Raw genomic sequence first — 15,962 nt, 5'->3', positions numbered from 1 at the left:
AGGGTTGGCTGTACTTATCCAAAATGTTCACAAATTAATTAAATGAAAGCCCAGAGTCTCCCCTTTAAAATGATACCAAACATAACAGAATCAAATATTCCAATATGTCCAATATAGAGTTTCAGCTGTCAGTGTTCTGCTTGATTTATACGCATTATTTTCCTCAACCTTAGTTTACATTATGTGTGATAACTCAAAACAGCTACTCTTGTCAGATGGCCATCATACATCATTGAAAAGCTGAGATTCCAGGCTTTCAGAAAAGGTATGGTAGCCTTTGCCACTTTTTCGGTAACGACCAACCCCTCTGGCTCACGGACTAAAGGTGAAGTCCTTTTCCACTGCTAGACAGTTAGCTAACAGATTATTGTAGTCCTCCAATAACCACAAGGCGTAACTTTTCTTGAAGGTTTATTAAGGAGCCACAATTATTTCTATCTGTAAAACTGCAAAAACACAAAATACAAAAATAAATCAATATTTCAGCAGTACTTTTACACTATTACACAACACAGTGTACATAACATGAAACATGCTGCATCACAGTGAGCTAGCTACTACCACTACTGCTATGCTAGCAATCAATTAAGCCATTACTTGAACAAAACATAGATAAAACAAATGCAGAGCAAATATATAATAACTATAACATTGAAAAATGCATAAATCAATCATACTTACGGACAAATAGTGTCCAAGGCAACAATTGCAAAAAATAACCATAGGAGTAGCTGCAGGCACATGTGCTCTCTGTCTTGGCTTGTTAAACTAAAGGGAATTCCCTCTCTGCAACTGTTGCTACTAAAATAACCAAAAGGGGGCACTGTAGTGCATGAAAATGTGTTAATACTCAAACAAAAAGCAGAACACCTTATATGATGTGATTTGACTCTTTCTGTAACAGCTGCATTTTACATCCATCATTTTGTTGGTGCTGCACAATGACGACAACCTCATTCAGCTTTATCCACTATGAAGACTCCAGTTGAAGCTTTGTTTGGTAAGTATTGATTTCATTTCAAACATGCTAGTTTCATCATTGCTCTTTTCTGTGTACAAATTAAGCAATATTATATTTACAAATATAATACATAAGTATCTGCTTTGTTGTCTGTTACACTAAATATAGTAACAATATATTAGATATTATTTGACCAGGAAACCAACAGGCTACTAAAATGCACTCATCCTCTTAAACAAACTGTCATAAGCGACACTTTTGGGAAAAGTTTGTAAAAAAAAAAAAAAAAAAAAACACCGATTGGCACACAAAGCTGCCTAGTCAAGGTTGTAGTTACATATTAACAACAATGAATAAAACCAAAAATATAATCTCTTGTATATTTTACCATTGTAAATAATGTATTAGAGCTTAAAACATATACAAATGTACATCTCTGAAATAACATCTAAGGTAATCAAACACATTCCTCACAGTATAACTGAATATGAATCATTTTTGTCACCTTTTCATCATCATTATTTACACTCAAATATAAACAAAAGTACTGAGAACTAGACCAGTGGTTCTCAAACAGGGCTCTTGTGCACTCCATGATACTGTAGCAGGTGACTGGTCAATGTTTCACTGTGACTACTGTTAACACAACAATTTACAGCGTAACAGAAAAAATATCTGACGACAACACAAAAAGTAAAAATCCCCCAAAAAATGTCTTAAAAAATTACAAAGTTTACAAAAGCTGAGATGAACACAATATCTGAACATATGTACAGTATATACACATACAGCAGTAGAGGAATCATATGTATCAAATGAATGTACAGGAATTGACCTATAACATTTACCTTTCCTGCCTGTCACGGTCATCATTTGCTGCTCTGTTTGCACGTCTCTATTTAGTGCCCTAGTTTTCAAGTTGAATATCATATGCAAGGGGTCCATCAATTGCAAACCCAAGGTAGAAAGAAACCTTCTCTGTGCTGAAACCAGTTCTTATTCCATCAATAAGAGCAGGACGCACAGGGACTTTCAGTTTTCCATAATTTGCAAACAACTCTCCTTGGTCAATGGTTCCGCTGACTCGTTGAAGACAGTTGATAATTGCTTTGTCTTTAAATATGTCTCCATTCCGCCAAAGTTGTGCCAAGGTATCACGGCGCATCCTTTTAAAATTGTCATCAAGTTGGGGTTTAGAAATGAACCTTTTGAGTCCCTTTTCTTTCCCCAGATAGAGATGGGCAACAGTGCTCCTCTTGTGAAACAACTTTGATGGATGCCTGCGGGATGAGTTTCGAATTGCAGTCACATATGTTCCAATTTCTGTGTTTTCCTGAGTTGGACTTGGCCAGAGTAACAGCAGAGCCAGGTAGTATGGGTCTGGGAAGGGATACCGAAGTCCTACATCTTGTAGAGTTTTCAAAAGGAGATCAGAGAGGTGGCTGTAGTCCTTCACATGTTTAGATTTTGGTTTCAAAAGGTAAAGAACGATGTTTGACAAAATGTAATTGATTGTTTCCTTTGTCTTTTGTTTTTTGTTGATAAATTGTTGTTGTTGTTGCAAGAATGCATAGCATTCTGTGACTCTCTCAATCTCTTCAGCATGTTTGTCCAAATGCTGAAGAATCCCTACGAATGTATCTGCTTGGTTCCGCTCAAGACACAATCTTCGTTCTTCAATATCAATTTTCAAATTGAGATTGGGAGCCTTTTGTCGTTCTGTTTTGATTCCCTCTGGTGTAGTGCAAAATAGATTCACATACTTTTTAAAATGACCACAGACAGTCCAACGATTCTTTGAATCAAATTCTGAATTGTTCCCTTTTAGATATGTGAAATAACAGTCAAGCAGTTCAAACATTTCTTTTATTTCAGTTTTTAAATTGATGAGGAACGGCTCATTTTCTTTGATGATCTCCACGTATCTGTTGTTGATCTCATCGTCATCCTTATGGACGCTGGTGATTGGGATCACTCTCTGCAGAAAACTCTGCAAGTACTTCTTCTTCATTGGATCACTCTCCTCAAAGAATGGCAATCTGCCCAGAATCTCAAAGATCAGGAAAGCAATGTCCAGCACACCCACATAGCCATAAACATTATATGACCTTCTGGGATAGTCATCTGACACATTATCAGCAGCTTCCTCCTCAGGTTCATCCTCTGTGCTTGCCAGCTCTTGAGCCCTTTTAAATGCTCTGATAGCATCATCTGCAATTTTAATGTTTGTGTTTAAGTCTTCTGGGTTATGTGTTGCCTCCTGCTTTTCTCTGTGGATGTTGGATTTTAAATTGCTTTTGTACACTTGTCCAACAGTGTCAAATGTGTATGGGTTTTGCTTGATGTTCTTGGCCTTTTCTGCCCAATTCAGAGCCTCTGGGAAGTCACGCTCATTGATGTACAGATATCTTGCCAGTGCCTGGGGAATGGATGCACTTGTTTCAAACCTGGATGATGCTTTCACAAATATTTCTTGGACAGTTTGCCTCCCTTGCTGGTTGTGGATTTTCTCTATGAGAGGAGAAAACGGTTCTCTTTCATCTCCATTTTTCTTTCTCTGCCTTTCAATTAACATTCGTTGAATTGAGAGCATGAATCTGTCTTTGACAACCCCAACACTGAAGAACAGATCACAGTGAAGAATCTCCATAGAGATATCGCTTACTTTTAAATAGCGACTTCTCTCTAACTCCTTCAGACAGGCAGATGCTATGGTGTGGTGAAGGATTCGGATGCCTTTGTATCCGCCCCACTCTTCATCTTTGTCTATGATGAGGAAGTTTGAATATGGCTTCATTCTGTCCAGTACACTGTCCTCCCTCCAATGTATCATCTTCAATCCAAGAAAATCCTCACACAGAGAGAGAGAGATTTCAGATTCTGCCACATAGGTGTTCAGTAATGCTAGAAAAGCAAACAGCCGGGCCTCTTTTGTGCTGAAATCAAAGCTCTCCAGTGTGTTACGAGCAAGATCGTCTACATAATCTGTGTCAAAATTGCTCTTCATGATCATGAAACTATAAAAGTTTTCAGGCTTTTCATGACTTTCTTCGAGCTTTTTAAGTTTCTTTTCAAACTCCTTCTGTTCTTCTGGTGTCAATGAAGCAGTAATGTACTGACATTGTGTTGAATTGTTTTGTCTGTATTGCTCCTTCGGGCTATGTGAACGGACACAGTTAAGGATGATGACTTTGCAGTTTTGCACATCATCCATATTCATATTGGAGAAATCATCTATGGCTTTACGGATGGAATTTACGAGATCATAAGGATTCTTGGTTTCCTTTGAGTTATCAACTAACAGCAAAACTGGAGATGGTTTCTCGCTTTCAAGTTTCATTAGTTTTAGAACTTGAACAGCAACTTCATCGTTTGGCAGTGTGTTGTCTTTCAGCACAGCACATCTGAACTCTTGACGGAGATCCCACATCACGTGCATCGCTAAGGTGGTCCCGCCACAGCCTGGATGGTGGAACAGGTTAAGCAGAGCACATGCATTTTTTGAATCTCTCCACTGAGACCTGATCATCTTCTCCACATTTTCATACTTGTCTCTTTTGATGAATTGCTTTTCTGTGTCTTTGTCACAGAAGTAGAAGTTCCACCATTTGACTTTACCTCCTCTGTAGAATTCTTCCTCGACTTTGATTCTGAAGTCATAGAACTCTTGACTGTTTTCATCGTAGATGTTTTCACAATGATTCAGACATAAAATGTCCAAAGCTGTCATTAAATCATCATCTTTCTGTTTCAGAACAACAGCACTGGACCCTGAAGAGGGAAGCAGCCTTTCAGATGACTGATTGAAAGGCCCAAGTGCCATTACAGTCCCATTGACCTCACTGAGGGTGAGCTCATATATGGATTGTGGGTCCATGTCACAGTCACACTTGTCTTGTATCAGCTCCCTCCATTTCTCATACGTGCTCTCGGAATCACAAATAGTGATGATGTTTTTCTCCTCAGTGTGTTTCAAGAAGGACCTGTAGGTGTCAAAGATTGGGTCTTTCTCAGTGTCCACAGATGAAAGTAGGAGGAAGATGATGAGACTTCTTCCATGGAGGAGAACTTCAGGGTTGCAAATGAATGAAATCAACTGCTCTACATCTCTGCAAGATTTCCTCAGCCAGTTCTTAAAATCTAACTCTCTGTTTGAGTCACTGTGAAGGTCATGTCTGCCATTGCAGAAGACCCAACTGGTCTGTTTGCGGAGATTAAGATCCTTTATCACTGTTTCAGTCTGCCCTCGATATTGTGATGGGTTGTGCTTATTAGCCACTCTTGATTCTGTGTATGAATGACACAGTCCACCTTTAGCAGCAGACTCAGGGTCATAATCTAACACACAGAACAATTTCAACTTACTCAGAAACTGGAGGTTCTGCACTTGTTCTGGACTGCTTTTGTTTACAACAACAACAAATCTGTCATAGTTGTCCAGCGAGTTCCCACCACAAGTCAACAAGTTCTTAAGTTTGTCACCCTGGTTAGCTTCTTTCTTCAGAGCTTCTTTGGAATGACACTGCTGCTTCAGTTGACCTATATGAAAAGAAAAATATGTACATATTAATCAGAAAAACACAACATCTCTAAATTGAACTTTAAAGGGTAAGTTTGGCGTTATTCTATATTTTTTCTTATTGTCAGAAAATCCCAAGAAAAAAACAAACAAAACCAACGATAAGGATATATGAGTTCACCGCTTTCAATACTTTCTGACTTCCACACCCTGTTTCAGACTTTCAGCTCCAAGCTGAAAACAGGCTCAGTAATTTCCCAGCTGGCTACTGTAGTGGATAAAATTGTGCATTTGTTTGGGACTGTTTTGAGGGGCGGATGAATCCATGTTTGGTGCTCTTGTCAGTATTTCTGTCAGCAGGAAGGTGTGTGTGGCTGAGTCAAAATGAACTACAGTGTGTGTTCATGGTCATTGAAGAACATGTCACCCAGTGCAGCAATGTGGCTCAATCATGTGACTGTAATTATTTATGTTATGTATCAGGCTTTACATACACAGGCCATTTTATTAGTAGGATCAGTGCATTGTTTCAGTGGGTTTGGTCTTTTAAGGGATTTAATGACAGTAAGAAAAATATGGAATATCACCAGTTATCCTAAGTGCAGTTAAGTTACTACAAATACATTCTGTTGTCATTTGAACACTTCAGCATTAACAACATTAGTTTAACCTCAAATTAAGTTATATTTAATCAAATGAGTGAGTGTGTATGTGTCAACATGAAAGGATAGACAACATCACAAACTAATGCAGATTTTAAACTACAACTACAAAATATTTAAGGTCAAGTTATAAACTTAATTTGTATATATGTTTAAATGTTGTCTTACCCATGTTTTTTTCCAGATGACAAGCGAGGTCACATTGACAGATTTCTTTCAGAACGTCCAGTGTGACCTGTAAGGCCTCATTGCTTCCATAGTGTTCAGTCAATAACTTGGCAGTATCCATGGTGTCCTTGCCTTCCAGTTTACCCTTAGGAACAGCTTTGCGCTTGGAATTGGTGTATTGTAGTAAACTGAAATGAAACCTTTTTAGGTCCTCCTTTAAAAGGTTGTCTAGGGTTTTCTGAATCTCAACAGTGATCTTGGGTATGTCAGGTAGGGTTGCGGTCTGTGGTAAGAAAGGGATGTAAATTAATGTTAATTTAATGTGAGCATTACAAAGAAATCACTGTCTATATAAAGTACAAATCCAGAAGGTTCATTATGCCGTTATATGCTCTAAATACACTGGCTTTTGTTGTTGTGTTCATATTGTATTGAATATAAATGACATGAATATAACAGAAATCTTACCGTCACAGTTTCTTTCCTTTTGGACACCAAGACCTTTGCCTTTGTTTGCTGAATTTCCTCCTTTTCTGAAGTTCTCTTGAATGGCAGATGAATGTTTTCAGACATTTTTCCCACCATTTCGTCAGGTTGTTGGGTTGTGATTGCCTTAGCCCGACTTTCTTCAGGTTGAGTGGGTTTCGGGGTTGCTTGTTGGTCTGTGCTGGTGTGAGGGATGGGTTGCAGTGTCGGCTCTGGTTTCTCATTCAACAGACGTAGTTCTCCCAGAATCTTTACAGCAGGACCACTTTTCACATCCAGATCCAGAAGATCTTGTTTCTTAAAGCAAACAAGGCAATCTCCAGAGACGTCTTCCTCTTGGAGGCGTTCTGCATATTTGTTGTATATCTTCACATGCTGTAGTAACCACTGGTTCACCTGCTCTTTTGTCCAGTTTTCCACGTATGCTGGGAACTGTGACGCATGTTGTGATCCTTCCTTCAACCTTTCTAGATAAGATGTAATTTTGACTGCAGGCCCGTGTTTTATTCCCAACTCTAAGATGTCTGTCTTTTCAAAGTGAAATAAAGTATCTCCAGACACTTCCTCTTCAATTAACTTGTCTGCACAAGGCTCATGAACTTTGACCTGTGTCATCAACCATTGGTGGACATCTTCTTTCGTCCATTTTTCAAATTCAGGTGTTGGCTTTGTTGTTGAGCGTTTCATATTGGATCAACTAAAAATGAAACAGTTGAGTCACAGATCAAAAGAGTGACAGGAACAGTAAGACAACATATTGCCTTAAGAAAGAAGATGACAAAGTAAAAAAAAAAGTCAGAAATGTCAGTGACCCAGATCGGCTTTTCAGGAATATTAATGTGTTTTTAAATTATAATTGATATGTAAAGATTTTAAATTAGTTCATGAATAATTAAAATAAATTTAGTTCAAATGCAGTGGTGAGTTACAGTACACAATACAGCAAAATGAAAATGTATGAATATTTGGGTAAGCATACCCATAGAAGCACAGTATACATGCTAAATGACATTTTGACCTATTATTAGGACCAGCAGTGTGTTATCAGACATGACAAATTTAGTTTGAATTTTTTTGCATAGGAAATTATCTAGCTCTGGCTGTGTGATGCATGATGGATACTTAATGGTGAGCGGACAGACCATTCGCTGTGTCAGAATTTGCATTATCACAAGTCAAACTTTATGCAAATGAGCCCCTCCAGTGCATCGCATCAAGCTCACAAGTCAGATCAAAATGCCAAACTAGGCAGTGCTGATCAAGATACTATTACTGCATTGCCTATTTCTTACTTAAAATGTTTTCAGAAACATATTTCAGTGCACTGTTTAGTTGTAATGTGAGAAAAACATGCATTCACAGTGCAGTTGAGTAAATACTAGAGCACGACTGATTTCGGTCAGGCGATATTATCGGCTGATATGGGCCTTTCAGAGATATATTGGTATAAAATTTTGTACATTTTAAAGTCAAATACATCATTCTGGTGCACTCTGAGAGCAACATTAAGAGGATATATCTCGAATTTTTTTTAGTGCTTCAGTAATTTAACTACTGGTTGAACTGGTGACACATCTACAAAGCACAAGAAATTTTACCAGTTCATTTAATGTTCTAATCAAACATCAAAAAAGGCCAATGCCCATATTTCGGCTGTGAAACAAAGAAAGCAGAAGTGATTATCTAAGTTCAACTAGTTAATTACTTATAAACATATAAAATTGTGTTTCAGTAAATATCCTTTTCAGTGTTTCTTCAAATAACTAAACTAACGTTCTGCTTATCAATAAAAAGACTCAACTTCCAGATGTCTTAGAAGAGGATCAGGAACGGAGTTGTTTTATTGTACGGATGGAAATAAAGAAGATCTCTCATTAAGACTAATTAAAGTGAAGCAACTAAAGCAGCATAAAGCTGCTGCTGTGTTTTAAACAGCACGCAGGTGTTTCACATTCAGAGGTTTGATGCTGAGCTGCAGGGTTGAGTGGAGGTGAACAGACTCTCTGAGAGCAGAGGAGAGCAACCGCGAAGAGAAGTGACAGCAAACCGCAGCAGAGGCTAATGTTAGCTGCTCCTCTCCTCTCTCTCAGCTCTGCAGAGCTGAATCCTCCGTGCAGCAGAGACACAGACGGTAGAAAGTTGTCACAACTTCATTCAGTAATTTAATAATATAATCCGCACAAAAGAAGATTACGTCTCATCCTATATCTCGTTTGAAAATAAGTTGATATGTCTTAAAAACTCAATATACCGCTCAGCGCTAAAACAGCGTAACGTTTTGCAGAGTGTACAGAATGTTCAACCCACTGTGAGACTGTGGAGGCAGAAATTGGACTATGGTGGGCCGCCACAGTCTATATAATTAATGGGAAACACTGTTATATAGCATTAAGTCCATCCCTGACAACCGCCGCCAAGTTACTGATGCTTATCACATGTTAGCTATGTTAGCAGCTACAGTTTTTCAGTACAGTCAGTAATGTAGCAGACTGAGAGGTTAGCATCAGAGCAGCTTGGCAGATGGTGTGGTGGTGGACTGAGTCTGTTCAGTGTTTATTTCAAGCTGCGTTGTGACCAAGTTTATACCTGTAATGCTGGGAAGTAAATAAACAATGTCCCCATCTTTTACTCTCTGTGACAACAAGCCCATACTTGTTAGCCATATTAGCTAACCAACTAACCATGTAGCTACTTTCATAGCTTGTCAGCTAAGTGGAAGCTAATGTGTGAACATGTATTTACACCAAGCAGTTTTGTTCAGGGCTCGTTGTTCAGTTTGTGTCCAACTGAACAATTACAGTCGTTACAGTTATAAAAGTTAAAATTTAACATCTGTTTTTTTTACCACCTAAAGTTTCCCCTGAACATGTGTAGCCATTCATTTGATGTAATGTAAGTGATGTAATGTAGAGTCTGCCACTTGTCTATAAATAACATCTCTATAATATATAATCCAATACAGACAAGAGCACTGCTTCAACCAGTCTCTTTCTGCTGATTATAGGGAAGCTGGATCTGTTCCTGTACAAAAAGCTAATATTTTTTCACACATCATGGTATTTAAATGTAAATCCCTCGCCAAAAGCCAAATACAACAACAAATGAACTAAATGTTTATTAAAGAAAATGATTTTTTCAATTATTAGGCATTATCATTGTGGATGGGGAAATAGTAGTGTTAACATGAAAACATGAATCTTCATCTTCAACTACTGTGAGAGGGTTGACGCCCCACTGTTTCCTCTCAACCCTACTGCATGGGGAGTTAATAATTTTTTTAATAACCACAAACAAATAGATCAGATAAAGTTTCACCTGTCAGGTCGTGCCTGAATTTAAACATAGGCCCATATGTTTTGTGAACTGACATGGATCTGCTGTCATCCAGCATGATATGGTCCTTACAATATGTCAGTTCAATTTGACTTGATGATAAGCTTATTTTTATATTTTTATTTTTATATACATACATACATTTATTTGTAAAGGACCATGTACAATATTAAACATAAGTGTTGTCATTTGATGTGTTGTACTAGAGTTAGCTTAAAGCTAATTTACATCTGCAGTCCCTTGGCAGGTAACAAGTAAAAAAACATAATTACACAGAGCAGTACATTACACGTGCACTCACACAATAGTGTCTTCAAGTTCATTTTAAAGCTGCAACTAGTAGACCCTCAGTAAATCATTAAAGAACACCAGTTATGGTGTGTAATAAGTTACAAGTTGTTGTTTGTTTGTTTTTTTGGATGAACTGCTTCTTAAACCAACAAATAGTAGCCTATCTACCTACATTTCACCCACTCAGTCATTTTACCAAAACCTTTTGTCAGAGAACCAAGAGGACGGTGTCCAGGTTTCATATGAATGCTTCTGACAACAGATGACTCATCAAATACAGTTATTACTTAAAATGTGAGATTAAGAGGAATTCATTTTACATAAAAAGTGAATTTCTCACCTACTGAAGTCCTTAAGACTCTTCTTCACGCTGGTTTTCAACTGCAGGTCATCTCTCCTGTTGGATGATGAACAGAGAAATGAACACCGCACTGCTTAGTGACAATGATATGTAGTAACCGACTGTATCTGTAAAGTCCCTGAACTTCATTTCCTGGAACAATTGCTTCACACCCACCCACTGATGTTTGAGTTACAACTTAGAATTAAACATTGATTACGCTGAAGCAATTAGATGTTGATTAGCCTAATAAACATAATATCAGATAAGTACTGAAAGGAGAGTTTTAGTTTATCACTTCATTTGATTTTAGTTTGCATGAACATGTTTAATGCTTCCTTATTAATAGTTATAAAGAGGCCGTCTGATCATCTTGCCTGTGCCCGGGACAAGATGATCTCAAGCCCAGTTGGGATCTATCCTCTATCCTATCTCCCTCCTTCTCCCGAGGGCAGAGAGCCCCTCCCTGTCATCTAAAGGCTGGCTCTCTCCTCCTCTCTATGTCTCCTCCTCTATGTCTCCTCCTCTCTACCTCTCCTCCTCTCTATCTCTCCTCCTCTGTCTCCTCATCTCTACCTCTCCTCTCTATCTCTCCTCCTCTATCTCTCCTCCTCTCTATCTCTCCACCTCTCCACCTCTCCTCCTCTCTATCTCTCCTCCTCTCTATCTCTCCTCCTCTGTCTCCTCCTCTCTACCTCTCCTCCTCTCTATCTCTCCTCCTCTGTCTCCTCCTCTCTACCTCTCCTCCTCTCTATCTCTCCTCCTCTGTCTCCTCCTCTCTATCTCTCCACCTCTCCTCCTCTCTATCTCTCCTCCTCTCTATCTCTCCTCCTCTCTATCTCTCCTCCTCTCTACCTCTCCTCCTCTCTATCTCTCCTCCTCTCTATCTCTTCTCCTCTCTATATCTCCTCCTCTCTATCTCTCCTCCTCTCTACCTCTCCTCCTCTCTATCTCTCCTCCTTTCTATGTCTCCTCCTCTCTATCTCTCCTCCTCTGTGTCTCCTCCTCTCTACCTCTCCTCCTCTCTATCTCTCCTCCTCTGTCTCCTCATCTCTACCTCTCCTCTCTATCTCTCCTCCTCTATGTCTCCTCCTCTCTATCTCTCCACCTCTCCACCTCTCCTCCTCTCTATCTCTCCTCCTCTCTATCTCTCCTCCTCTGTCTCCTCCTCTCTATCTCTCCACCTCTCCTCCTCTCTATCTCTCCTCCTCTCTATCTCTCCTCCTCTCTATCTCTCCTCCTCTCTACCTCTCCTCCTCTCTATCTCTCCTCCTCTCTATCTCTTCTCCTCTCTATCTCTCCTCCTCTCTATCTCTCCTCCTCTCTACCTCTCCTCCTCTCTATCTCTCCTCCTCTCTATCTCTTCTCCTCTCTATCTCTCCTCCTCTCTATCTCTCCTCCTCTCTACCTCTCCTCCTCTCTATCTCTCCTCCTCTCTATGTCTCCTCCTCTCTACCTCTCCTCCTCTGTGACTCAGCTACCAGACTCAACAGTTTCTGTCAGAGAGGACGTGTTGTGTCAGGCTTTTGTACAAACTAATAGACATTAAAATTAAAGCAGGTTGAAGGCTGGAAATGTTAGTGACTACTGTATGTTTAATTGTCATACTTTGGACGTCTATCATCATCTTCTCTTTTTCTTTTTTCTTTGTTTTCGGTGCAACTGATGTTTAATGATCCAGGCCCAGGGCTCGGGACAACTGATTGTCCCGTTGTCCCTCCTTGTTGGCCTGGTTATAAAGATAATATACTAAGCTGTATGAATAATATTGGAGTTGAACTAGGGTTGGGAGATATGTTTTAAATGTTTAATAGTTTCTTCAAGTTCATTTTAAAGCTGCAACTGGAGCTGCAGTTCTTAATGGCATCAAGTAGGGCGTTCCACTGAGTTGGGGTCTTCACACAAAAAGCTGACTTTTTTATGGACTCTTTAAGAGTGAAAGTCAACAAGGCCTCTTTGTCATTTTCCATAAAAATGAAATGGTAAATTTTTCTGCAGCCTTTTCTTCCCACAATTTGTATTCAGAAAGTCACTTATGCAAAATTTACACCATTATTACGTCCCATCAGGGTTTTAATGTGTTTTTAATCAATTGAAATATCTTCTCAATTCTAGCTTTATAGAATCCTCTCATGAAAAACACTCATACCTCATACCAGTTTGTACTTGTCAGTGACAGTTTACTGCCGGATATACAGGATACGGTTTGAATGACAGCATGTTTGTACAACCATTTTATGTGAACACCTGGACGAGTCAGAGCAGATCCTCATTACTGTCACTGCTCATGTGTGAAAGCCCTTTCTTAAACATGAGATTAGTGCTGCAGTAGACCCTCAGCAGGTTATTAGAGAACACCAGGGCTCATTACATTAAAACACATTTTAAATGTTATGGTGTGTAATAAGTTACATGTTGTTGTTTGTTTGGGTTTTTTTTGGTTTTTTTGGATGAACTGCTTCTTAAACCAACAAATAGTAGCCTATCTACCTACATTTCACCCACTCATAGTCATTTCTACCAAAAGCTTTTGTCAGAGAACCAAGAGGACGGTGTCCAGGTTTCATATGAATGCTTCTGACAACAGATGACTCATCAAATACAGTTAATATTCAAAATGTGAGATTTAGAGGAATTAATTTTACATAAAAAGTGAACTTCTCACCTACTGAAGTCCTTAAGACTCTTCTTCACGCTGGTTTTCAACTGCAGGTCATCTCTCCTGTTGGATGATGAACAGAGAAATGAACACCGCACTGCTTAGTGACAATTATATCACCGACTGTATCTGTAAAGTCCCTGCACTTCATTTCCTGGAACAATTGCTTCACACCACACCCACTGATGTTTGAGTCTTTGATTTATATAGTTACACCATAGAATTAAACATTGATTATGCTGAAGCAATTAGATGTTGATTAGCCTAATAAACATAATATCAGATTATTACTGAAAGGAGAGTTTTAGTTTGTTCTTTTTTTTTTCAATGCTCTGTTTATTAATTTTTCCAAGATGAAAACAAACACTACATAGAAACATCCCCCAACAATCTCAGCAATAAGGAAAATAAACAACAATGATATTATGTACAGTATATACCCACATACATACACACACACAAACAGTGCATCCATATACATTTTGCGTTATTAAACTTGAATTTAATTATGATCATCAATGAACTGATATTAATGCAGAATGCTTTTTTTGTTAAGACCTTTAACTGTGTTTAGCTTCATTTACCTCAGTAATAATGTCCAAAGCAACACCTCCACTTGCTGCTCTCTCTTTCCTCGTGCCTTTGATTCGTCTTATCACTTCATTTGATTTTAGTTTTCATGAACATGTTTAATGCTTCCTTATTATAAGTTATAAAGAGGCCGTCTGATCATCTTGCCTGTGCCCGGGACAAGATGATCTCAAGCCCAGTTGGGATCTATCCTCTATCCTATCTCCCTCCTTCTCCCGAGGGCAGAGAGCCCCTCCCTGTCATCTAAACGCTGGCTCTCTCCTCCTCTCTATCTCTCCTCCTCTCTACCTCTCCTCCTCTGTGTCTCCTCCTCTCTACCTCTTCTCCTCTGTGACTCAGCTACCAGACTCAACAGTTTCTGTCAGAGAGGACGTGTTGTGTCAGGCTTTTATACAAACTAATAGACGTTAAAATTAAAGCAGGTTGAAGGCTGGAAATGTTAGTGACTACTGTATGTTTAATTGTCATACTTTGGACGTCTATCATCATCTTCTCTTTTTCTTTTTTCTTTGTTTTCGGTGCAACTGATGTTTGATGATCCAGGCCCAGGGCTCGGGACAACTGATTGTCCCGTTGTCCCTCCTTGTTGGCCTGGTTATAAAGATAATATACAAAGCTTTAAGAATAATATTGGAGTTGAACTAGGGTTGGGAGATATGTTTTAAATGTTTAATAGTTTCTTCAAGTTCATTTTAAAGCTGCAACTGGAGCTGCAGTTCTTAATGGCATCAAGTAGGGCGTTCCACTGAGTTGGGGTCTTCACACAAAAAGCTGACTGCCCAAAGGCAGTAAGACGAAAGGGAGTAAAACAATCTCTCATTGAGGATATTAGTGTGGATTTTATGGACTCTTTAAGAGTGAAAGTCAACAAGGCCTCTTTGTCATTTTCCAGAAAAATGAAGTGTGTCATTTTTCTGCAGCTTTTTTCCCCACAATTTGTATTCAGAAAGTCAAACTTATGCAAAATGTACACCATTATTACGTCCCATCAGGGTTTTAATGTGTTTTTAATCAATTGAAATATCTTCTCCATTATAGCCTTATATAATCCTCTCATGAAAAACACTCATACCTCATACCAGTTTGTACTCGTCAGTGACAGTTTACAGCCTAAAATACAGGATACGGTTTGAATGACAGCATTACAACCATTTTATGTGAACACCTGGACGAGTCAGAGCAGATCCTCATTACTGTCACTGCTGATGTGTGAAAGTCCAAACATGAGATTAATCCTGCAGTAGACCCTCAGTAAATCATTACAGAACACCAGGGCTCATTACATTTAAAACACATTTTAAATGTTATGGTGTGTAATAAGTTGTTACAAGTTGTTGTTTGTTTTTTTTTTTTGGATGAACTGCTTCTTAAACCAACAAATAGTGGCCTATCTACCTACATTTCACCCACTCAGTCATTTCTACCAAAACCTTTTGTCAGAGAACCAAGAGGACGGTGTCCAGGTTTCATATGAATGCTTCTGACAACAGATGACTCATCAAATACAGTTAATATTCAAAATGTGAGATTTAGAGGAATTAATTTTACATAAAAAGTGAATTTCTCACCTACTGAAGTCCTTAAGACTCTTCTTCACGCTGGTTTTCAACTGCAGACCATCTCTCCTGTTGGATGATGAACAGAGAAATGAACACCGCACTGCTCAATGACTGATGTGTAGTAACCGACTGTTTACCTGTAAAGTCCCTGAACTTCATTTCCTGGAACAATTGCTTCACACCACACCCACTGATGTTTGAGTCTTTGATTTATATAGTTACAACTTAGAATTAAACATTGATTACGCTGAAGCAATTAGATGTTGATTAGCCTAATAAACATAATATCAGATTAGTACTAAAAGGAGAGTTTTAGTTTGTTCTTTTTTTTTTCAATGCTCTTATTAATTTTTCCAAGATGAAAACAAACACTACATAGAAACATCCCCCAAC

The 15,962-nt window shown here is 38.7% G+C and overlaps 1 protein-coding gene across 2 annotated transcripts in view; it reads right to left on the bottom strand.

Annotated features, from left to right (window-relative positions):
• Window positions 1-1,868: 1,868 nt before the first annotated feature.
• The window catches only part of LOC133985184 (sterile alpha motif domain-containing protein 9), a 30,153-nt gene continuing 16,059 nt past the window's right edge, over window positions 1,869-15,962 (bottom strand). The window contains exons 1-4 of one of the 2 annotated variants that reach the window (XM_062424779.1): window positions 10,761-10,828; window positions 6,779-7,493; window positions 6,311-6,593; window positions 1,869-5,500 (exon numbers count right to left, since the gene is read on the bottom strand). In XM_062424779.1, the coding sequence (XP_062280763.1) occupies window positions 1,869-5,500; window positions 6,311-6,593; window positions 6,779-7,483 (4,620 nt within the window). In that variant the 5' untranslated portion in view covers window positions 7,484-7,493; window positions 10,761-10,828. Of the gene's footprint in view, window positions 5,501-6,310; window positions 6,594-6,778; window positions 7,494-10,760; window positions 10,829-15,962 lie in introns of those variants that run through there. The other variant, XM_062424778.1, reaches the window with a different exon arrangement.

This window comes from Scomber scombrus, chromosome 8, assembly GCF_963691925.1.
Source record: "Scomber scombrus chromosome 8, fScoSco1.1, whole genome shotgun sequence".
Taxonomy (NCBI): domain Eukaryota; kingdom Metazoa; phylum Chordata; class Actinopteri; order Scombriformes; family Scombridae; genus Scomber; species Scomber scombrus.
This window is presented reverse-complemented; position numbering and strand designations above follow the sequence as displayed.